This window comes from Mobula birostris, chromosome 8 (assembly GCF_030028105.1).
Source record: "Mobula birostris isolate sMobBir1 chromosome 8, sMobBir1.hap1, whole genome shotgun sequence".
NCBI classification, from domain to species: Eukaryota; Metazoa; Chordata; class Chondrichthyes; order Myliobatiformes; family Myliobatidae; genus Mobula; species Mobula birostris.
Window position 1 is genome coordinate 101,718,248 of NC_092377.1, and position 25,563 is coordinate 101,743,810.

Consider the following 25,563-nt stretch of genomic DNA (forward strand, 5'->3'; position numbering starts at 1 on the left):
GGAAACTGGCCGTCTGAAGGTAGATAAATCACCTGAACCATTCTGAAAGAGTGGCTGAAGAGATTGTGGAGGCATTAGTAATGATCTTTCAAGAATCACTAGATTCTGTAATGGTTCCGGAAGACTGGAAAATTGCAAATGTGACTCCACTCTTCAAGGGAAGAGAGAGGGAGAATAAAGGAAACCATACGCCAGTTAGTCTGAACTCAATGATTGGGAAGATGTTGGAGTTGATTATTAGGGATTAGGTCTCAGGATACTTGGAGGCACATGATAAAATAGACCATAGTCAGTATGGTTTCTTCAAGGGAAACTCTTGCCTGACAAATCTGCTGAATTCTTTGAAGGAATAACAAGCAGGACAGACAAAAGAGAATCGGTTGATGTTGTGTACTTGGATTTTCAGAAGGCCTTTGACAAGGTGCTACATGTGAGGCTGCTTAACAAGCTATGATCCCATGGTATTACAAGAAAGATTCTAGCATGGATAAAGCATTGGCTGATTGGCAGGTGGCAAAGAGTGGAATAACGGGAACCTTTCCTGGCTGGCAGATGGAATACAGTGTCAGGAAGTGTATGGTCATGTAGAAGAAATGAAAGTGTTGACTATTTTCTAAATGGAGAGAAAATACAAAAAAAACTGAGGTGCAAAGGGATTTGGGAGTCCTTGTGCAGGATTCCCTAAAGGGTAATTTGCAGGTTGAGTCTGTGGTGAGGAAGACAAATGCAATGTTAGCATTTATTTCAAGAGGTCTAGAATATAAAAGCAAGATGTTGAGACTTTATAAAGCACTGGTGAGGCCTCACTTGGAGTATTGTGAGCAGTTTTTGGCCCCTTATCTTAGAAAGAATGTGCTGAAATTGGAGAGGATTCAAAGGACGTTCACGAAAATGATTCCAGGATTGAACGGCTTGTCATATGAAGAGTGATTGATGGCTCTGGGCCTGTATTCACCGGAATTCAGAAGAATGAGGGTGATCTCATTGAAACTTATCAAATGGTGAAAAGTCTTGATAGAGTGGGTGTGGAGAGAATGTTTTCTATAGCAGAAGAATCTAAGACTAGTGGACACAGCCTCAGAATAGAGGGGTGTCCTTTTAGAATGGAGATAAGGAGGAATTTCTTTACTCAGTGTTGTGAATCTGTGGAATTCTTTGCTACAGGCAGCTGTGGAGGCCAAGACTTTATGTATATTTAAGCCAGAGGTTGATAGATTCTTGATTGGTCAGGGAATGAAGAGATATGGGGAGAAGACAGGAGACTGCAGCTGAGAGGAAAATTGGATCAGCTATGTTGAAATGGCAGAGCGGACTTGATGGGCCAAATGGCCTATATCTGCTCCTATATATTATGGTAATGCACCCCTCCCTCCTCCTTTAATTCCTCCCGCTTCATTGCACTCAAAACAACCGAATATTGAGCTGCCAGTCCTGCCCCTCCTGCGACCAAGTCTCACTGATGGCCACAATGTCGTAATTCCAGGTGTTGCTTCACGCCCTGAGCTCCTCTGCCTTTCCTACGACACTTCTTGCACTGAAATATACGCAGCTCAGGGCATTAGTTACACCATGCTCAACCTTTATGACTCCTGACTTTGTCTGAGGTCTTAACAACATCTGTCTCCACCGTCTGTTCAGGCACTCTGGTTCCTATCCCTCTGCAACTCTAGTTTAAACCCCACCGTGCAGCATTAACAAACTTTCCCCCTCGGATATTAGTTCTCCATCCAGTGCAGGTGCAAACTGTCTCTTCTGTTCTGTTCCACTTTCTCTGGAAGAGAGCACAATGATCCAAAATTTTATGCCCTACCTCCTACAACAACTCCTTAGCCATGTGTTAAACCGTATAATCTTCCTCTTTCTGGCCTCAATAGTACCTGGCATAGGAAGCAATCCTGAGATCACAACCCTGAAAGTCCTGCCCGATAACAACCTAACTCCCTGAACTCACTTTGCAGAACCTCGTCACTCTTCCTCCCTGTGTCATTGGTCCCTGCATGGACCATGACCTCTGGCTGCTCACCTTCCCACTAAGAATGCTGAGGACTTGATTCGAGATGACTCTGACCGTGGCATCCGGGAGGCAACACACCATCCAGGAATCACATTCTCGTCCACAGAACCTCCTTTCTGTTCCCTTAAATATTGAATTCCCTGTCACCACAGCTCACAACTTCTTCCCCACCTCCCTTCCCTTCTGAGTCACAGGCCCAGATCATTGTAAGGGAGCCCAATGACCCAAAATGTTATGTCCTCCCTCAGCGCCAGAGAGCGGAGCGCTGTTCTTTCCTCCGTTAGGCCACCCCCCGCCCCCCAACCACCCAAAGTGGAAAACCTGCCATTGAGGGGGTCGGCCACACAGGGATACTCAGTACAGGCCGTTTCACCCCGTTTCCCTTCCTGACGGGCACTCCGTTTCCTGTGTCCTACCTCGCTATTTGTCCTGTCTCTCACCCTCTCAGCTTCCTGAATGATCCGGAGTTCATCCAGTTCCATCTCCAACTCCTGAACGCGGAGTGTTAAGGACGTGTCAAACCTTGGGTTATAGCAGCAGAAGGCCGCAGTACGGTGTGTAGTAAAACGGTCACTGATTGTATCTCACCATGTTTTGAAGAAGGAACGTCAAGTGTATTATCAAACTGAGAGGAGAGAAGTTCAAGGCAGTATCGAAATGAGAAGTACAGAGTGCGAGAAAAATCAGGTTAGCTGGCTGTAAAGGGGTGCGTTTCGAACCTTCAGGGGAGAGTGGGCTGAGGTTAACAGGGAGGGCTTTGCGGTCTGAAAGCTGACAGGTTTTGGTACTCAGATCAGAAGAGAGCAAAAAGACAGAATCTCTTTTCTTTATTTTTGTTCCCCTTCCTTATGTGCCGTCTGCCCCTCCCCCTCCCTGGTTTAGGGCAAGGTGCAGTGATTTGTATTAATTCCTTGATTCAGAGTGTGCAAAAAAACACCTCAAAATCAGAGAAAGACACATTCTTTGGTAAGACACGGGGAAAATAGATGGACAAGTGACATAAAATGTAATAGAATAAGTACGAAATTGCACATTTTAGCATTAAGACATACAGAATAAACCAGAACTATAGCTCAAGAGGCTGGTGACATTTCTAAAGGAGCTGGTAAGTCATGTGGTACCCTGAGCTTTGTAGAGAAGATTTATAATAGGAAAGCCTATTTTTTTAACAAAACAATCGGTATAGCATAGCTGATTTTTAAATGATCAAATAAACTTCTATTCATCATAAAATTATTCAGAAGAATAAACGATGCGATTGGTTTCATTGTTATATTGATGCGTTAAGTAGTGCTCTATGATACTGTATGTGTTAAAACCAATAGCCCCGTCGCCCCTGGGGAGGTGCACTACCGGAACCATTGAGGTGCTTCGTTCATCAGCGACCCCTAGCGGTGGCTGCTCCGCACTTCAGTGAGTCCGTCAGCACGAACAGTACTCCTGCAAACAACAGGAATCCTGCAGATGCTGGAAATTCAAGCAACACACATCAAAGTTGCTGGTGAACGCAGCAGGCCAGGCAGCATCTGTAGGAAGAGGTACAGTCGACGTTTCAGGCCGAGACCCTTCGTCAGGACTCCTGCAGCCCGGAATGTGTCAGTCGGACAACTGGAAGTGCTGGCAGGCCAACAAAGTTTCGGGCAGATACGGAGTGAGAAAATGATCAGGTTAGCAGGCTGTAAAGGAGTGCATTTGGAACCTACAGGGGAGCGAGTAGGCTCAGGATAACAGAGATCAAAGTTGCTGGTGAACGCAGCAGGCCAGGCAGCATCTCTAGGAAGAGGTACAGTCGACGTTTCAGGCCGAGACCCTTCGTCAGGACTAACTGAAGGAAGAGTTAGTAAGAGGTTTCCAGCATCTGCAGAATTCCTGTTGTTCAGGTTAACAGAGACGGCTTTGCAATCTGAAAGCTGGTAGGGTTTGTTACTAAATTCAGAGGAGCAAAAAGGCAGAACCCGGATTTTCTTCTCTTCTGTGCCATCTGTCTCCCCCACTCCACCCCCGTGGACTGCAGCCCCCCCCACCCCCCACCCCCGTGCTTAGGACAAGGTGCATCGTACGCCCTGGTTTGTATTGATAACCTGGATTCTGAGTGTGCGGAGGAACATGTCCGTCTCCGTATGTGTCCCTGTGAACAGCAATAGCTCAGAGTCCTCTGTCATGAAGCTGCTCGGGGTGAACCGCGACACAGGCCTGTGCATTTTTCTCCGTAATTGGAATATTTTTAATCAAATAGACTTCATACTGATAATAAGAATAATTTAGAAGAATAAAACGTTCAATGCCTTTTAAATTCACAGACAATCTCTTTATTTCTTAAAACCAATAGAATTGTTCTTACTCGTAGCCCCCTGGGGTGCTACACCAAGCTCCCAATTCTGCTGACCTATGTAGGACTTGAAAGTCCCCGAAAGAGTGCTAAAGAAGTTATAGCCATTCTAGTTACTTTAAGAATCAAGATTGTTTAATGTCGTTTCCAGTACACAAAGTTCAAAGTAAATTTACTATCAAATCACCATAAATAACCCTGAGATTCATTTTCCTGCGAGCAATCACAGGCATTAAAAGAAACACAATGGAATTACTAAAAGACCGCACCCAACAGGGCGGGCAAATAACCAATGTTTGCAAAACGAAAGCAAACTGCATAAATACAAAAAGAAAGAGAAAAAAAAATAAATAGGCAATACGTATGGAGAATATGAGATAAAGAGTCCCTGAAAGTGAGTTCGGTTCAGTGACAAGTGTAAAGGAGAACGAAATAATTGTAGTGGTGGTTAGGGAGTGTTAAATTCGTCCTTACGGAATTCAGAAGTCACTTACCGCAAAATTTTGACATATGGAACATAATTCGGTCTCTTGGAAGTGCTCCCCACCTCCCCTTCGAAACACAACTCGGCCCCGCCTCCAGCAGCATAAGCCCCGCCCCATCCCGTCAGATGACGGAGGCGGGCCAATGGGAGACGGTGGTCCGGGGGGCGTGTCGATCTGACGGTGACCGCCAGTAACCCCGCGGCGGCTTGACCCGTTGTGCTCCCCTCAGCCCCACTCCCGGTCCGGAGCTGCAGCATCGCCGAGGGGGAAGGAGCGGCGGAGCGGAGTGGGTTCCTCGGGGGAGAAGCGGGGCCGTGTCCATGGAGGCGGAAGGGGCGCGGGGACGGCCGGCGGCGGCAGCAGCAGCAGCAGCGGCTGGGGACCGGCTCAAGAAGGCGGCGGTGGCCGCCGCCGCTCCTCCTCTCGCCCGGCTCGGCCCCTGAGCGCGACCCAAGGCGGCGGCGGCCGCGATGGATTCCTTCGAGGGGCTGTTCAAGCCCGAGGCCGGCGGCGGCCGGGACGACAGCCCGGGCCCCGACTCGGGTCTCGGCCTCGCCGGCCCCTTCTGGACAGCGGTGTTCGAGTACGAGGCGAGCGCCGAGGACGAGCTGAGCCTGCGGCGGGGCGACGTGCTCGAGGTGCTGTCCACCGACGCTAAGGTGTCGGGCGACGAGGGCTGGTGGACGGGCAAGATCGGCGAGCGGGTCGGTATCTTCCCGGCCAACTACGTGAGCCGCCAGCCGACGCGGCCCAGGAGCGGGCCGGCGGCCGCCGCCGCCCATCACGTCGGACCGGCCGGCGCCCAGGCCATCGAGATCGAGTTCAGCCAGCTGAGCCTGCAGGAGATTATCGGCGTGGGCGGCTTCGGCAAGGTGTACCGCGGCACCTGGAGGGGCCAGCCGGTGGCCGTGAAGGCGGCCCGCCGCGACCCGGACGAGGAGGCCGGAGCTACGGCCGAGAGCGCCCGGCGGGAGGCCCGCCTCTTCTCGATGCTGCAGCACCGCAACATTATCGCGCTGCGCGGCGTCTGCCTGCAGGAGCCCAACCTGTGCCTGGTGATGGAGTACGCGCAGGGCGGCCCCCTCAACCGGGCGCTGGCCGGCCGCCGCATCCCGCCCTGCACCCTCGTCAACTGGGCCGTCCAGATCGCCCGGGGCATGTGCTACCTGCACGCCGAGGCCATCGTGCCCATCATCCACCGAGACCTCAAGTCCAGTAACAGTGAGTACGAGTCCAGGGAGGGGAGGATACGCTGTCGGGGACGCTGCGCAGAGTTCCCGGGGGTAGGGGGAAGCTGTTAGATTTCTCTTTTCGTCCGCACCGCTCCACCCTGTTCAAAGCAAAAAAACCCCTAGGGATGGGAGAGTCTGGTGAATACGCTCCTATGTACAAGCGCAGAGTTTCCAGGGGAAGGGAGAAGCTGTCAGATACCCCATACCCCTCCTACACAAAGCAAAAATTCCAGGGGGAGGAGGGCGAATACCCCCTCCCGTACAAAGCAGAACACCATGGAGGAGGGAATCTGTTGGATAAACAAGAGACACAGACACAGTGTAGTGGGGGAGGGGAGAAGCTATCAGAGATTCCCCACCCCCAGCCATCTGGGCAGACAGAGCAGGATTCTCGGGAGGAAGCTGACAGATTACACCCACCCATCTACACATGCCAGAAGCCGAGCGAAGGTAGGAAATGCACCTCCCCCGTGTACACAAAGCAGAATCCCAAGAAGGGGAGAAACTTTCCTATCTACCCCTCCCACCCCCGTCACGGGCACAGCACAGAGTTTGCAGGGAGGGGAGAATCTGTTACGGTACACACCCTCGGAGCAGAGAGCAGGCCCTCAGGGAGGGGAGAAGATCAAAGATGCACCTAGTCGTTGCGGCGGGCTGTTTGTAAGTTAGTTGGTTAGAGTTGCCGTGGGTTTGTCCTTGGTTTGTTTTCGGGAAGGGTACTGTGGGGTTGGCAGGGTTGTAGTAGATGCAGGATGGGGGTGGTTGCGCCCCTCTCAGCAAATGAAATTCCGTTTCGTGTACTACACAGTGGTGGTTGGGATGCCATCCTTTAACCTGCTGCCTGATCGAGTGAACTTCAGCCTGTCTGTTCTTTATGCATGTTTGAAATTCCTGAGCCCCAGAAACATCACTGCAATAACATTCTCATAAATCTTTGTGCCCTCTGCTGATAAAGGCACGGTGTAAGAGGCATGTTCTGAGCTGTGATCACGTTCTCTATGGGATAAGATGACTGGGAAATCATTGCTGTCGTGCTGTGAGTTTTGAAATAGAGACCAAAGTGTCTGCAATCCTTGGAATTGGTAGATTTCATGCATCTTTGTAACAGAGTGGAATCTTTGTTCGTTTGCTGGCGAGCATGCCTTCAGAACCACGTACTTTGTTTTATTGTCTGCAGAGTTGTCGAAGTTCAAAATAAATTTACTATCGAATGTATGGGTTAGGTTATACACACACACACACCATATACAACCCTGTGATTCATTTTCTTGCGGGCATTCACAGTTAATCCAGGAAACGCCATAGAACTAATAGGATGTACAAACAATCAATGCGCTAATAGACAACAAACTGCAAATACCAATACTGTATAAAGAGCCTGAGTGAGTCTATCGGTTGTGGGAATATTTCAGTGATGGAGTGAGTGAAGTTATCCCCTCTGGTTCAAGAGCCTGATGGTTGAGCTATGACCAGAAATTTAAAAAGAAGCTGCCAATACTTTGCAGGTCAGCCAGCATTTGTGATATAGAGATTCAGTAATTTTCTAGAAGTAATTCATCAAATGTCAGCTCTTCCTCCTTTGAAGGACACTGCCTGATCTGCGGAGTATTTGCAACATTTTTTGGTTGTTTGCAGATTTCCAGCAACTCTCAATATTATTTATTATTAGTTTTGTATTTGCACATTTTGCTGCAAGCACATTGTTTGTTTGTCTCTGTGTGCAGTTTTTAATTGATTCTATTGTGTTTCTTTGTTCTGCTGTGAAAGCCTGCAAGAAAAGGAATCTTGGGGTAGTATATGGTGACAGATATGTACATTGATAATAAACTTACTTTGAACTGAAGCAGTTTGGTTTTTGATAGTTGAGGCCAAAAGTTTACAAAAATGTTCTTTCAACCTTGACTCAATTCAAGGAGCCTGGTGGTCAAAGTACATTGTGTTACACTTTTAATTCATGTAGAATTCTAAATGGTTAAGAATGAGTAATATGTTATAATTTAGTTTATGGGGTGTATTCATGACTACTTTGAATAGTTTATAGTTATTTTTAAACTGATTACAGTCCCCAAGTGAAGTCTTAACTTCTGATAGTTCATTGCTGTGGCAAGCTGATATCTTTGAAAGAATGTTGTGAACTTGTATCTGAAAGTGTTTGCCAGCATCATGACTGAAGGATGTGGCTAATACAGTCGATTCTGGTTTACTGGGACACATCAGGACCAGTACATTTTGGCCTAATTAAGCAGCTGCTCCAATTGACCAGAGTTTCATGTATGTAGTTAAAAACGGCCATTTAGCTGAGTAACAATATTTAAGTGAAATACAGAACCAATTACAACTCTATTTATACTACCACTGTACTATAAAACTGTATTAGTTTATAATAGTTACCAGTTGAAGAATTAATTCAGTGTGTATGCTGCCATGATTGACTGTAAATGAACAAAATCAGCACAGGCCCCCTGTGCAGATAATGGACTGCCTTTCTTTGTACAATGCTTTTGACGATTGCATGCTCCAATTCTTCATTGTCATTGTAACATTCAAGATAATTATCTTCAAATTCTTTGTAGTTTCTAATTTGCTGAAATAATGAAATCATTTCATTTTTACTCTAGGCCATTTCTAGCATCTCCAAAGCTTGAAACCGCAGTGAGCAAAGCAGTTCTCAGTTGTCTTACTATTTATTTCCCACCAGCTGTTAGTGACAAAAAAGTGATTTTTGCACACGTGACTGACACTAATAACTGTTTGACAACAGTTTCCTGTCCCGATTAAGTGGCATAGTGTCCCAAAGAAGCAGCTGTCCTGACTAATCAATGGCCCAATTAACCAGAATCCTCTGTACTTAAGACAATTCCCTTTGCCACTAGACTCACCAAACAATGGACATTTTCTTGCTTCTCAATGATTATTGTACAAACCTCAACCAAAGAGTCTCTTGCTAAATTCCAAGCAGCAGCAAGGCATTGGGTAAATCTGTGTTTCACAATCTCCAAGCCAGTGATCCCCAACCTCCAGGCCACAGACCGATACGTTGCCGCGAAGCATGCAGGGGTGCAGCGGTAGTCAGAATGCACCCAGCACATCTTTAAGAAAAAAGCCGAAATAAATAAGCTAATTAATTAGGTGCCACCCGGATCTGGGCTGACATTTATGTGACGGGCAGCACCTAATTAATTAGCTTTTTTATTTCGGCTTTTTTCGTAAAGATGTGCTGGTTGCGTTCTGACGACCGCTGTACCGCTGCATACCGCGCGGCCTGGAGGTTGGGGATCACTGCTCTAAGCCAAATATATACAAATCAAGTTTTCTAGATCTTCCACTACTTCAAGAATGACTTAACCATATCTTTATAGAAGTAACTTGTTATTCATTAACTTCCTTTTCTGCACCTGTCCATGTTATTTTAGCAGTCAGTTTATATGCAACCCTATGATACTCCCCATCATCGAGGCTATCATGAAACGACGATGCGTCATGCATCATTAAGGACCCCCATCACCCGGGACATGCCCTCGTCTATTGCTACCTTTAAGGAAGTGGTACAGGACCCTGAAGACACACTCACAATGTTTCAGGAAGCCCTCTGCCATCAAATTTCTGAGTGGACAATGAGCCCATGAACACTACCTCACTCTTTTTGCACTAAATTTAAAATTTTATATCTCTTTATTGTAATTTATATTTATGTATTGCACTGTACTGCTGCAGCAAAACAGCAAGTTTTACGACATATGTCAGTGATATTAAACCTGATTCTGATGCTGTATTCAAGACCGAGAGGGACTCAGTTTACAGTGGGTTAGAGCATGGAACAGGTCCTTTGGCCCACAATTTGCCAAGCCAATTAAATGGCTTAATTAGTACTATGCTTTCTTTTGAGATGTACTTTTGTATTCTCCCTCTCCTAAAGAATGTACTTGTTTCTTTGTTCACTTGCTATTTCTTTTGCAGTCCTTAATTTTCCTTCTGTGTGGTTTTCATAATGCCAGGTTTGCTGTCCAAGAGAAGAGAGGAGAATGGTGTTCAAATTATACAGACAACTCTGCTTGACTCTTTCACAACAGTATTGAATTCCTGGCACACATCACCACAGGCTGTTGTCTTCCCCATGCATCCACAGCTTTATCAATACCTTTCTGATGTTCGGTTTTCAGCTTGGCCTTTGGTTTGCAGATCCACCAAAGGCTCTTCCAAGACATTTCTCGCATGAGTCAGGGCATCATGCCATCTGCTTCTGCTCGGCTCTGATCATAAAGATGTATTTCTGCATTTGGGGTAATTTTTGGATCTTCATTCTCAGACACTTTGTGTATCAGAGGATGGGATCTTATTTCACTTCTCAGTCTATTTTCTGTTTGCTGAGCACCGCATTGTCTCTTAGATTGCCAGCATCCGTTTTCACCTGTGAAATTTGCAACATATAGCAGTCATCTCAACGGCAAGTGGCTGCTTGGAGGTTGCATGCATCTTCTGCCTTGGAACACTGTTCATGTTGGTATTTCCAGCCTGGGAACTGCTCACATTTTAAATGATACAGAAGTCTGAAGAGACACACTCAACATTTTAGGAACAGCTTCTTCCCCTCCATCAGATTCCTGAATGTTCCATGAACATTATCTCACTTCTTTGTTTTTTTTTCTTTTTTTTTTGCATTACTTATTTAATTAAATTAAATATTTTTTTGCATGGAGATACATCTGTACTAAAGGAGGTGTAAGATGCTCCTTACCTGTGCTAGCCTGTAGCACTTGCTTAGCCCCCTCCCCCCAATCAGGGTCACATGAAGCCACGGGAGCAGGTGGTGGATGGTCGTACGAGCAGCTGGTGCATATCACAAGTCCTGGTTATGTGACCATTGACACCAGGCAGACAGACAGTCTCTGAAGAGTATTGATAGCAGCTGGGATCATTGGTGTTGTAAAGACTCTGCCCAAAAGAAGGCAAAGCAAATCACTTCTGTAGAAAAAATTTCCAAGAACAAACCTGGTCATGGAAAGACTATGATCACCCATGTCATATGACATGGCACTTAAGGAACAATATGTATTTGTAGATTTTAAAAATTATGTATTGTGATGTTCTGGCGCAAAACAAGAAATTTCACGATTAATGGCAGTGATATTAAATCTGATTCAGAATTCCAAAATCTGAGGACAATCTGTACATCATCACTGAGGGAGCTACACAAACACAAAAGATTCTGCAGATGCTGGAAATCCAGAGCAACACAGACAATGCTGGAAGAACTCAGCATCTACAAAGAGAGGAATAAGTAGTCTATGTTTCTTGTCGGGACCCTTCAACAGGACTGGAGTGGAAGAAACAGCTTGCAGGTGATGGGTGAGAGCAGCTGAGATGATAATTGGATGTGGAAAAGATGATGAAGTGAGAAGCTGAGAGGTGATAGGTGGAAGAGGTAACGGTTGAAGAAGGAGGAATCTGATAGGAGAGGACAATAGACCATTGGAGAAAGGGAAGAAGGAAGGGAGCCAGAGGGATGGGGGAAAAAAGAGAAGTGGGAATGGCAGGGTAATTACCAGAAGTTAGAGAAATTGATGTTGATGTCCTTAAGTTGGAGACTACCAGGTGGAATTCAAGCTGTTGCTCCTCCATCTTGAGTTTGACCTTTATAACGGTGGTAGTGGAGGCCATGGACAGACATGTTGGTATGTGATTTGGAAGTCAAGTGGAACTGGATGGCTACTGGAATGTCCTGTCTTACATGGCAGACAGAATGAAAATGCTCAAAAATCAGTGCCCCGATCTGCATAGGTTAATGTCTCCCCTGCTTTGGTGTCTTGCACTAGACGTCGCCATCCCAAATAAAGGGGTTTGCCCTTCAGGAGTACTGTCAAATATTTAATATTATCTACCCAAGGATGGCATGGGAATAGGGCTGCTCCACTGATCAAAGTTTAAAATGTGTATAAAATCATGTGGGCATTTTCCCCCAGGAAAAATGGAAGCAAGAACTAGAGGGTATTGGTTTAAGGTGAGAATGGAATGATTTGAAAGGAACCTGAGGGGCAAGTTCTTTATGCAGAGGGTGGTACATGTGTGGGATGAGCTTCCAGAAGTAGCTGAGGCTGGTAAAATAACAATATTTAAGAGACATTTCAATAGGTTTCAATGGGTACATTTAATGTCAAAGAAACGTATACAATATACATCCTGAAATTCTTTTTCTTCGCAAACATCCACAAAAACAGAGTGCCCCTAAGAATGGCAGTTAAATGTTAGAACCCCAAAGTCCCCCCCCCCCAAGCACAAGCTGCAGTAAAGCAATGACCTCCCCCCCCCCCCCCCGTACCAGCAAAGAGGCATCTGCACCATCCACCGAGCACTCAAGTGTGCAGCACATCATCAGTGGCACAGCCTTGCAGTACCCCAAAGACCACTCGTTCACCTGGTAATTTGAGAGAGCCTCCGATGCCAGAGGCTCTCTCTTCCCCTAATAAGAGAAAAAGTTGTCCCTGTTTCACAGCCAGAGGGGAGACATAACAAACAACTCGCTGATTAATGATGTTAAAAGCCTGTTGCACCGCTATTTCTGAGCTCAGCTGTCTGGACACACAGCCCACAGCAGCTCCCGATGTTCCGTGTTCTCCTGTGACGCCTCAGTCAGGGTCACCGGCCTTGAATTGTCCCGTCTCCAGCGCCATGCCAATCCGTCACCCTGAAGGTGCACTGGTCTTCCAGGCCGCGTCCTTGGGATATCAGACAGCAGCCAATCATGAGACCCTGAGAGCAGGTCCCATTCCCGCAAAGAGCAAAAGTCAGAGTGTACCTCCAGGTTGGGGTCTTCAAAAGAACAAAAGGAGATATCAAAGACAGAAATGGAGCTGTTTCCAAAGATGCAAGCAAAGGTGCCATCATCACTTAGCTCTGCCCCTCGAATTTAGATAAGTATCTGGAAAGTAAAGGTTTAAATTTCCAACCTGGGATCCACACACTGTTGCTTAAGTGTATTGGTCCATGGCATTAAAAAAAAGATTGGGGTTTTGGGAACCCCTGGTTCAGAGAATACAGCCAAATGTGGGCAAATGGGACTAGTTTAAGTCGACACCTTGATTGGCACGGATATTAGGTGGAAGGGGCCTGTTTCTGGCAGTATTACTCTGAGATGGATGGATGGGTTTTTTAAGTGTTAAGGAAATCAAAGGGTAATGTGGGAAGTGTTGCTGATGTAGACAGTCATCCCTGATCTTATCTTAGTAGAATCATAAAGCACCTACTTGCCTACTTGCACCCAGATCATGGCCCTCCATATCCCTCTCATCCACGTCCCTATCCAAACTTCTCTTAAATGTTACAATTGGACCTGCTTTAACACTATAGCTGCAGCTCGTTCCACACTTGCTCCACCCTCTGAGTGCAAAAATACCCCCTCATTCCTCTGAAATATTTCACCTTTCACCTTAAACCTCTGACTTCCAGTTCTAGTCTCACCCAACCTGAGGGAGAAAAGCTCTGTAGGATCTCCCCTCATTCTCCTGTGCTCCAGGGAATAAAGTCCTAACAGATTCGTAATTCAACAAACAACAAGAATTCTGCAGATGCTGGAAATTCAAGCAACACACATCAAAGTTGCTGGTGAACGCAGCAGGCCAGGCAGCATCTCTAGGAAGAGGCGCAGTTGACGTTTCAGGCCGAGACCCTTCGTCAGGACTAACTGAAGGAAGAGTGAGTAAGGGATTTGAAAGTTGGAGGGGGAGGGGGAGATCCAAAATGATAGGAGAAGACAGGAGGGGAGGGATGGAGCCAAGAGCTGGACAGGTGATAGGCAAAAGGGATACGAGAGGATTCGTAATTCCTTGAGTCTGTCACAAGTAGAGAGAGTTTTTGGCCTTCAAAAATCAGGGTATTGAGTACAATTGTTGGGATGTTATTTTGAAGATGTTGATGAGTGCCGTCGAGTCGTCGGTGACTCATGGTGACCCTATGGATGGTGTAGTTGCCCATAGGGTTTCCGTGGCAGGATAGGGAAGTAGATTGCCAGGCCTTTACTCTGCAGATATTGCCGCCTCCCACCTCGAAGTGCGGTGCTGATGCCACTACTGACCAACCCTATGACATTGGTGAGGCCCAATTTGAAGTATTGTGTGCAGATCTGGTCACCTACCTTCAACAAAGATATCTGTAAGATTGAAGGAGTTCAGAGAAAACTTAGAAGGATGTTGCTGGTACTTGAGGACCTGAGTTATGGGGAAAGGTTTAACTTTTTTCCCTGGAGCATAGGAGATTGAGGGGAGATCATATAAGAGGTATAGATGAGTAATTCTTGCAGTCTTTTCTGCTAAGCTTGGGTGAGACTACAACTAGAGGTCAGGGGTTAAGGGTGAAAGGTAAACTGATTAAAAGTATCTTGAGGAGGAACTTCACACATAGGATGGTGAGAGTGTGGACTGAGCTCCTGTGGAAGTGGATTTGGGTTCAATTTCAACATTTAAGAGACATTTGAATAGGTGACAAGAGCTGCACACAATACTCCTAATTCAGCCTTACCAATGTCTTGTACAACAACATAACATCCCAACTCCTGTCTTGATTTATGAAGGGCGATGTGCCAAAAGCTCTCTTCACCACCCTATCTACTCGTAACACTACTTTCAAGGAGTTGTGGATCCATATTCCCACTGGGCTCAGTCAAATGAGCTGAGTAACCTACTCCTGTCTTAATTCTTTTGTTATTAGTCTGTGAATTTGACATTGGTCTACTTGGAAGTCACAGAACTGGAGTGCATTCATTGTATTCTCAGTCAAGAGGCTGTTGCTGAATCTGAAGAAAGACTGGCTTTTTTTTTTGATGCTTTTGAAAGCACTCTATAAGTATTGAGTTGTGTGAAGCTTTTGAAAGGTTCAGTTCTCCGTGCTGGAAATCTGGATATTGTTTTATATAAGTGTGTAAACTTGTGATGTCTCCTGATACGTTATCTACTGGTTCAGTCAATGTCTTGAAGTCATTGGCCCAGTGAGACAGTAATTTGAATTGCACTGGAATTTCTGTAACTGGAAATGAGTTAAGGAAATTTGCCACCCTTGGCTAATCCGGATTGCACATGGTTTTAAACCAAACAATTCCCATTCCATTTCTGACATGTCGATCCATGGCCTCCTCTTGTGTCAAGATGAGGCCACCCTCAGGGTGGAGGAGCAACATCTTGTATTCAGGGTAGCCTCCAACCCGATGGCGTGAATATCAATTCTCCCGGTAAACAAATTTCCCCACTCTGACTTTTACCTCTTCTTCTCAGCTGCCTATTATCTCCCCTTGGGTCCCCACCTCCTTCCCTTTCTCCTATGGTCTATTCTCCTCTATGATTCCTTCTATGATTTCCCACCCACCATTTTATTCTGGCATCTTGCCCTTTTGTTCTCAGTCCTGAAGAAAGGTCTTGGCCCAAAACATCAGCCAGCCTCTACCACCGTACCAGGCAGCACATACCAGGGCACACCTCTCTAAGTAAAAAAAAAGCTTGCCGCTCACATCTACCTTTGACGCTACCCCCTCTCACCTTCAATTCATGCCCTCTGGTATTAGACATTTCAGCTCTGGAAGACAAATGCTCTCTGTCCACTCTATCCTTGCCTCTCATAATCTTGTAAACCTTTATCAGATCTCCTCCCGTCAACTGACTTCCGTAGGGCTCTGACACCGACACACACTCCTCACTTAAGCTGCTGAATAAAGAATGGCTTTTCCCCAGTCTGCCCTTTTTATACTTGTACTCCTAGCTTCTGATGCTGACACTGACTCCTGTGCAGAATCTTTGTAAGATGGATGACCCAAGCCATTATTAGTTCTGTTCAGAAATTGTCTGCCTGGCGTCAGTGGTCGCATAACCAGGACTTGTGAAATGCACCAGCTTCTCATATGACCATCCACCACCTACTCCCTTGGCTTCACATGACCCTGATCAGGGGGTTAAGCAGGAGCTACACCTCGTTCAAAGGTGACCTGCTGGCTAACAGAGGAGAGGAGTGCCTTGCACCTCTTTTGGTAGAGATGTATCTACTCCCTGCCACCCCATTAAGCCATCAGTCTTTGCTGTTAAGTTGCTTTATTTCTCATTTAATGGTGAGTATTTATTCTTCATGAATTTAATTCAGCCCAGTTGAAGTCAAATGAATTGCATGTGACTGTTTAACATCTTCCCTGCCACTGGACTATTTACTTTAGTGTATGTTTCCTGGACTTAATGTGAGATCTTTGCACATGCACCTCAGCCTAGCACGGAGATGAGTTTAATTTGTTGCTGTGTTACTCTGAAGTGGTGACAAATTATTGATGACAGTTGTGGCGCAGTTGACAGCACTCCCCTAAGTGGCAAATGTAGGTTCCAACAAGGTGATTTGAGTCTAGGCTTATGCTGTGTTTGTATTGAAAGAGGAGAACAGAGATGAGGGAATTTCTTTAACCAGAGGATGTTGAAACTGGAATTGATTGCCATGGACGAGTGCAGAGGCCAAGTCATTGAGTATATTTAAAGCGGAGGTTGATAGGTTCGTGATTCATCGAAGTGTTGAAGGTTATGGGGGGAAGGCAAGAGAACGGATTAAGAGGCAGAATAAATTGGCCATGATAGAATGGCGGAGCAGACTTGATGGACTGAATGGCCTAATTCTGCTCCCATGCCTTGTGTTCGAAATGTCTAATACTAGAGGCTTTGCACTTAAGGTGATGAAGGTAAGTTCTAAGGAGATGTATGGGCAAGATTCTTTTTAGAGTGATAACGTGCTGGCAGGGACATAGTGGAGGCAGATACAGAACAGGTGCTTAAGAGGCTCTTAGGCACATTAACGTGCAGAGAATGGAGGGATATATACATTGTATAAGTAGCAGGGATTAGCTTTTGGTTCGAGTTTTAATTAGCTGGGAACAACGATGTGGGTTGTGAGGCCTTTGCCTCTGCTGTACTGGCTGAGCTCTTTGGTCTGGGAAGATCCCAAGGATCAGGTGAGTTACCTCGCATTGGCCAATACTTGCCTTGATTATAACTTGGAAATAAATTAATTGGTCATTATTCCATCGCTGTGTACCAAATTTGTATATTGACTGCATTATAACAGTAACTATTCAAAATTACTTGTTTGTGAAAGCACTTTTCGTAAGGATTGCTGAATGAATGCTAGTCCATTATGTAGTATTGAATAAAGCAAATATTTTTCTCTTAGCACAGTCTAGGGACCCTCCTGGCAGTTTGGTGCCGCCGGGTGATTCAGGCAGTTTAAGCAGAATTGATTTCACACAGATGGTTTTTACAGAAGCTTAATCAAGAAGGGAAAAACCTTGGGTATTTGACCAGCAATTTGTGAGTTGGTAATAATTTAATTGATAAAGAAAACTAATATTTCACTCTGAGAAGAGAGAGCCAATCTTATTGAATTACTTCTGTATTTATAAATTATTTTTTGTGTTCGGTCAGCCTGACTTAATCATCTTTGCTATGAAGTAGACGGTGAGCTGCATTCTCTAACATTGCTGCCAGCACTGTCATTGCTGGCTTTCGGGTGTGACTTGATTTCCTGTCCACAGCCCCAACCTACCCTTTCAAAAAAAGAAAGATTGCATTGATATAAAGCTGATTGCCATTGTGCCTCCTGAGTCTCTTTAATTTGGGGCTTAGGATTTCTCATCTCGAGTTACAGTATTCCAACATTGTTTAGTCAAATTTAGCTTCAAAATTAATTGGAGGAAAACTAGATCGCTTTGAAAGAAAATTTGAAGTTTAAACGTAGATTAGTCTTCATGTTGAATCTCAGATGTTTTTTTCCGTCTCTGCCTGTGAGGTCTGTTTTACTGAGCCCCGTGGGAGTGGAGCTCTGAAAGCAGAAATCCCTAGCTCGGGCAGCAAGACCTTTTTGCTGTCAAGCACGTGCTCCCATTGTTCTGAGTGGGAGGGTACTTCACAGGTGTGTAATGTCTGCCAAGACTGGATTCCGAGCCTCCCACATCAGCCTTCGCTATCGCGCTTCCAAACAATTTAAAATTGACCAGTGCAAGATCTATGGTTTAAGTACTTTCATTTTAAAGGGTGAAGTGCTCCCACTGGTTTTCTATCTGTGCATCTTCATGGCTTGATTTTTCACTGATGTGGATTGGCAGGTAACATTGGTGATTTTTCCCTTGCATCTGAGTAATGATAATAGTCCTAGCAAAACAGTGCGTACAGGCCTTTTGGCCCAGCTGGTCCATGGTACTCACCTGGCTAGTCCCAATTTCCAGTGCTCCTCAACTCCGTGTTGCTACTACTTTCCTCGTAGTTTAACTTTGCTGTGCTTGCTTATAATTGTAATGACAGCACCTATATACGAGTACCTGTTAAACAAATGTTCTCGTACTTGTAGTATTGTGGATCCTGTATTTTTCCAAAGTTTCTCAGTTTTTCTGCAGCAGGTGCCATGCCACTTGAATCTGGATATTTTGCAGGTTAGTTGTTATCACTGGTATGAGAGGACTGTCTTCTTTTACTCCGACCATGACTGTTTTTTGTAACACTTAGTAAAGCAGATGTAATCACCAAGTTTCACACCTCATTCTTGACTTCCAAAGATCAGTGTCACCAAGTCCAACAGTGCCTGTCCAAATGCTTTGTAAATGATCCTACTGTACCTGCCTCAGCCACCTCCTCTGCCAGCTTGTTCCGTGTTCTCACTGCCTCTGCATTTAAAATGTTGCACCTTGGGTCCCTTTTGAATCTTTCCCCTCTCACCCTAAATCTGTGGCCCCTAATTTTGGACTCCCCTACTGTGGGGGAAAAGACTATTGGCATTCACCTTATTCATGCCTCTCGATTTTAAATATTTTTACAAGCTTGCTGTTCATTCTCCTAGAGTCCAAAGAAAGAAGACCCAGTCTGGACATCCTCTCCCTCTCACTCTGGCCCCCTAGTCCTGGCAGCATCCTCATAAATCTTCACTCTGTGCAGTTTAACCACATCTTTCTTATAAAAGGGTAACCGAAGTAAATACATAAATCTCTATAAAGGCAGGTCTTTGGCTTGCTATACTTTAATGTGAGTCATCTGACTATTTACCTCCCACAAACACATTAAGGAGGATAATGCTAATCTCCACAGTTTGAGTGACACTGAAGTTTGAAGGCACTTGGTGCAGAGCAGGCAGCTTCACACAGGGCCTTTCCTGATCATTCATTCTTATCACCACTGCCGTGTGCATTGTCAGTACACTGCAATGTGGTAACCACCTTACTAAACAACAATACCTCCTGGACGTATGCCCATCTCCGATTATGTTCAATGGCTAGCAGGTGCAGGGAAACACCATAATCCTGTAGCTTATCTCCAAGTCACTTACAATCAGACTCTGAAGTATATTTCTATTCCTTTATCATTGCTAAATATAAATATCATTGCATAATTCCAGGGCAAAGGTGCAAAACAGTACTAATTGTTATACACAGCACAAGGCACACATAGCACATATGAGACAGCAGTAAAATGCAGGCGCACACGCACAAAAAAGAGGTCCAAGTCCCCGAGTCCATGAATGTTGCAGCAGTTTGCAGACAAACACAATGCAACTTGTCTCCTGCTGAGTGAACACGAGAGGGCAGCACTAACTCCAGCATGGGCACCACACTATAGTGTCTCCAGTCGAGTGCACAGACTCAGCCTCTCTCCTGAGCAGCTGATAACAGACAAATAATGTAGAAATTAATTACAGGTAAACACAGGTATTGTAGCAAATATTGTAGAAGTTAGGTTTTCTTCATAAATGCTGTCTCCTACAATACCACCCCACAGTGTGATCCCTTCTCTTCCTGATGCAATGTGTTTATTGCATGTAAATAAGCTTGTCTGCAAGGCAGCCTCAGGCTGAAAGTGCTAGATGTGCAATTGATCTGTTCCTCCCAATTCTAACTTGGATCCAGGCCTTCACAATTAGATAGGGTGGTAAAGAAAGGTTTTGACACATTGGTCTTCATAAAACAGTGTTGAGTGCTGACGTTGTACAGCACGTTGCTGAGGTTAAATTTGGAGTATTGTGTGCTGCTCTGGTCACCTACCTTCAGGAAAGATGTGTCAAAAAGATTCAAATAGTGCAGTGAAAATTTACAAGGATGGTTGAGGACCTGAATTACGTAGGAAGATTGAATAGGTTAGGAATTTATTCCCTGGAGTGTAGGAGAATGAGTGGAGATTTGATAGAGATATGCAAAATTATGAAATGCAAGCAGGCGTTTTCTACTGAAGTTGGGTGGGACTACAGCTAGAGGTTAAAGGTAAAAATATTTTAAGGGGATCCCGAGGGAGGACTTCTTCCCTCAGAGGGTAGTGAGAGCGTGGAACGAGCTGCTAGCCGGGATTACTGTCAACATTTCAGAGAAGTTTCAGTAAGTACGTGGGTGGAAGTGGTATCAAGCACTCGAGTCCAGGTGTGTGTTGATGGGATCAGACAGAATAATAATTTGGCACAGACTAAATGGGTCAAAGGACCCAATTCTGTACTGTAATGCTCTATGACTCTATTCCAATTGTCTCTTTCAACTTTCTCTGAGATTGGAGTCCTCTGAAAAGACGAGTAAGTAAATATACTGAATTGTATGGAGTACAGGCAAAGTCTAGCAGTACATGGCAGCCTGCTCCATCGCTCTGCACGGTACTCCCCAGCTAATAGTGAAGAAGGTTGAATGTAGAAGCTGACCAAGCACAGCTAGCAACGGATTTAAATCTCAATTTTTGTTGCCTCTGCTTAGGAGAAGCATGGCATATTGATATGGTACCCAAGGGCAATTTTTTCAACTCAGATCATTTCAAGAAATGAAGGAAGGTTACAATAATAAATTTCAGTGCATACTAAATATGCAGAAACAAAGAAACATAGAAAAACTACAGCACAATACAGGCCCTTCAGCCCACAATGCTGTGCCAAACATGTACTTACTTTAAAAATTACCTTGGGTTACCTATAGCCCTCTGTTTTTCTAAGCTCCATGTACCTATCTAGAAGTCTCTTAAAAGACCCTATCATATCTGCTTCCACCACCGTCACCGACAGCCCATTCCATGCACTCACCATTCTCTGAGCCAAAAAAAAACTTAACCCTGACATCTCCCCTGTACCTACTTCCAAGCACCTTAAAACTGTGCCTCTCATGATAGCCATTTCAGCCCTGGGAAAAAGCCTCTCACTATCCACATGATCAATGCCTCTCATTATCTTGTACACCTCTATCAGGTCACCTCTCATCCTCCATCACTCCAAGGAGAAAAGGCCAAGTTCACTCAATCTATTATCGTAAGACATGCTCCCCAGTCCTTGCAACATCCTTGTAACTCTTCTCTGCACACTTTCTATAGTTTCCACATCCTTCCTGTAGTAAGGCGACCAGAACTGAGCGCAGTACTCCCAAGTGCCGCCTTACCAGGATCCTATATAGCTGTAACATTTCCTCTTGGCTCTTAGACTCAATCCCACAGTTGATGAAGCAGCTTTGAGTGCCCCGCTGTAACCTCTGACAGCCCTCCACACTATCCACAATACCCCAACCTTAGTGTCATCAGCAAATTTACTGACCCATCCCTCCACTTCCTCATCCAGGTCATTTATAAAAATCACAAAGAGTAGGGGTCCCAGAACAGATCCCTGAGGCACACCACTGGTCACCGGCCTCCATGCAGAATATGACCCATTTGCAACCACTCTTTGCCTTCTGTGGGCAAGCCAATTCTGGATCCACAAAGCAATGTCCCCTTGGATCCCATGCCTCCTTACTTTCTCAATAAGCCTTGCATGGGGTACCTTATCAAATGCCTTGCTGAAATCCATATACATTACATCTACTGTTCTACCTTCATCAATGTGTTTAGTCACATCCTCAAAAAATTCAATCAGGCTCGTAAGGCACAACCTGCCTTTGACAAAGCCATGCTGACTATTTCTAATCATATTATGCCTCTCCAAATGTTCATAAATGCTGCCTCTCAGGATCCTCTCCATCAACTTACCAACCACTGAAGCAAGACTCACTGGTCTATAATTTCCTGGGTTATCTCTACTCCCTCTTTTGAATAAGGGAACAACATCTGCAACCCTCCAATCCTCCGGAACCTCCCCGTCCCCTTTGATGAGGCAAAGATCATCGACAGAGGCTCAGCAATCTCCTCCCTTGCCTGCCGCAGTAGTCTGGGATACATCTCATCCAGTCTGGGAGACTTATCCAACTTGATGCTTTCCAAGAGCTCCAGCACATCCTCTTCCTTAATGTCTATATGCTGAAACTTTTCAATCTGCTGTAAGTCATCCCTACAATCACCAAGATCCTTTTCCATAGTGAATACTGAAGCAAAGTATTCATTAAGTACCTCTGCTAACTCCTCTGGTTCCATACACACTTTTCCACTGTCACCCTTGATTGGTCCTATTCTTTCATGTCTTATCCTGTTGCTCTTCACATACCTGTAGAATGCCTTGGGGTTTTCTTCAATTCTGCTCGCCAAGGCCTTCTCAGCTCTCCTAATTTCATTCTTAAGCTCCTTTCTGCTAGCCTCATAATTTTCTAGATCTCTATCATTACCTAATTTTTTTTTGAACCTTTTGTAAGCTTTTCTTCTTGACTAGATTTTCAACAGCCTTTATACACTATGGTTCTTGTACCCTACCATCCTTTCCCTCTCTCATTAGAACATACCTATGCAGAACACCACGCAAATATCCCCTGAACATTTGCCACATTTCTGCCGTACGCTTCCCTGAGAACATCTGTTCCTAATTTATGCTTCCAAGTTCCTGCCTGATAGCTTCGTATTTCCCCTTACTCCAACTAAACGCTTTCCTAACTTGTCTGTTCCTATCCCTCTCCAATGCTATGGTAAAGGAGATAGAATTGTCATCACTATCTCCAAAATACTCTCCCACTGAGAGACCTGACACCTGACCAGATCAAGTACAGCCTCTTCCCTTGTAGGCTTATCTACATATTGTGTCAAGAAACCTTCCTGAACACACTTAACAAACTCCACCCCATCTAAACCCCTTGCTCTCGGGAGGTGTCAATCAATATTGGGGAAATTAAAGTAACCCACTACGACGACCCTGTTGTTACTACACCTTTCCAGAATCTGTCTCACTGTCTTCTCAATGTCCCTGATACTATTGGGTGGTCTATGAAAAAGACCCGGTAGAGTTATTGACCCCTTCCTGTTTTTAACTTCCGCCTATAGGGACTCAGTAGACAATCCCTCCATGACTTCTTCCCTTTCTGCAGCTGTGACACTATCTCTGCTCCACCATGCCACGCCCCCACCTCTCTTGCCTCCCTCCCTGTCCTTTCTGGAACATCTAAAGCATGACACTCTAAGTAACTCTCTAGTCTCTGACTCCTGCCCTTCCCTCTCCTGACAGTTACCCACTTATCTGTCCCCCAAGGCCCCGGTGTGACTACTTGCCAATAGCTCATGATTAGTTTTCTCCTTTCTGTAAACAGGTCCCCTCCCAGTATGACCTTTCATTTTTTTTTTTTCTCACCTGCCTATTACTTCCCCCGGGTCCTCTGCTCTTGCCTTCTCTTCTCTCCTGGCATCTTTCCCCTTCCTTCTCAGTCCTGAAGAAAGGTGTTGATCTGAAATGTTGACCTATTCATTTCCATAGATATTGTCTGACTTGAATTCCTCCAGCATTTTGTGTATGTTGCTCTGGATTTCCAGCATCTGCAGAATTTCTCATGTTTCTGATTAGCTGACATTTGTTTTCCATAGTGCATCCGAATCAAGGGCATGCGTTATTTCATGAAAGTAACAACAGGCAGCGATCCTGTGTTATTGAACCAGACCTACTTGCTGCAAACTAGTTGCATAACTCGAGTGCTTTTGTTCAATTTACTAGCTTTTGGTAGTGTGGTCTAAATTAAGAAATGCACATGTCACTATTGAGGTGCTGCCTTCTCATGTATTCGGAATCTAGTTTGTCACCATTGTCTTATGACATGGAATTGCTACTCTGTGGCATCAGTACAGTACAAAGATAAAGCTATAAATTGTACAAATCGTGCACTAAAAGGGATAATAAGATGGTGTTTATGGACTGTTCTGTTGTCGGAGGGAACAAAGCTGTTTCTGAATTGTTGACTTGTGTTTTCAGGCTCCTGTATCCACCACCTTTTTGGTAGTAAAAAGAAGAGGACATGTCTTTTCGTTATTAAATTGCTTATTTATTTACTTACTGTTTCTATTTATTTTTTCTCAGCTTAAGCTGATAAAACCTGAGGTATGGTAATAGCCAAGCACAGTCATTTGTCAATTGCTAGGAACTTTCAGACTATTCCAGTAGTATTGTGACTTTCTGAAGATTTACATAGATATTACTGTGTAGCCCTAATTATTTAATACTATTGTGTAGTCACTTTGGAATGATACCAGTTGTAGATATTACTATCGGGACAATGTATAGTCTTTCAATTTCCTCTTTGAATTCAGTGCATTTCTGTTGTTTTTCACTTATTGATTTCTGTATTTGATGTGTGTTTGGTATTGTTATATCTATTAAGTAAGTTGTTCTTGTTGGTTTATCCCGTATTATATCCGGATGGTTGTTATGGATTGTCCTATCTATAATAGCTGATCCGTCATAATATAATTTGTGGTATTCTGACTCTAAAACTGGATCAGGCTTGTATTTATAGTAAGGTGTGAATTCACTTGAGTTTCTATTTTAAAGCAAGATTTAGATGAATCCTGTTTGCTGCTTGATTGTGCCTGAGTAAGGATTCAGATTGTGTTAAACTGCTGCAGGATCCTGTAATGTGTTGGATTGTTACTGGTTTTTCTCAGCATTTTCTGCATTTATCATCTTGAATTTGTTGGTCTTTTATTATGTATTTTTGATATTTTTTGTGTTAACCGTCAGGTCCTGTATTGTTTCTGGGAAGAGGTCCCCAACTCTGAGCCAGGAGCTTGGCACTTCCTGGTCAATGTCTAGTCTGCTCAGATCGTCCATGGAGGGTCATGCTCTTCCATTGGCCAACTTTTCCTTTAATAGTGATAACGTCCTCATTTCTCTGGGTTCTGCTCTCATTTAAGATTAGTGGTGTGTACTTATCAGAGTTGCATATGCTTGTGTGCAGTGCTGATTCCTGTTTTTGTTGATAAAGTTATATCTATCTGATTGTGTGGATTTTTAATGAATGTCATTCCTCTTCCCCCTTGTCCAAGGTAGTGTTAAACTAAGTGCATTGGAATGTACATGTTTTCTGAAATTAGTCATTTCAGTTCTTATTATTTCTTTTGCATTTGCACAGCTTGTTCTTTTTTGCACACTGGTTGGTGCAGTCTCTCATTGACTCTATTATACTTATTGAATTTACAGAGTATTGTTGTTCCTTTTCGTGCCTTGTGGTGCAACAGCTGGCATTTTTGCCATTTCCGTAGCATTTGGCTTTGTTTTAAAAGTCAAGAGTTGCTGGCTCGATGCTCAACCTAGCACTGATGGAAAGCATGCAGGGAACTTGGCAGATTCAAGGAACTGACCATTTACTTC

The 25,563-nt window shown here is 44.6% G+C and overlaps 1 protein-coding gene across 2 annotated transcripts in view; it reads left to right on the forward strand.

The window, feature by feature from the left end:
• Positions 1-5,007: 5,007 nt before the first annotated feature.
• Positions 5,008-25,563, forward strand: part of LOC140201545 (mitogen-activated protein kinase kinase kinase 21-like) — a 155,980-nt gene continuing 135,424 nt past the window's right edge. For both annotated transcript variants that reach the window (XM_072265824.1, XM_072265826.1), the window contains exon 1: positions 5,008-6,049. In XM_072265824.1, the coding sequence (XP_072121925.1) occupies positions 5,299-6,049 (751 nt within the window). In that variant the 5' untranslated portion in view covers positions 5,008-5,298. The remainder of the gene's footprint in view (positions 6,050-25,563) is intronic.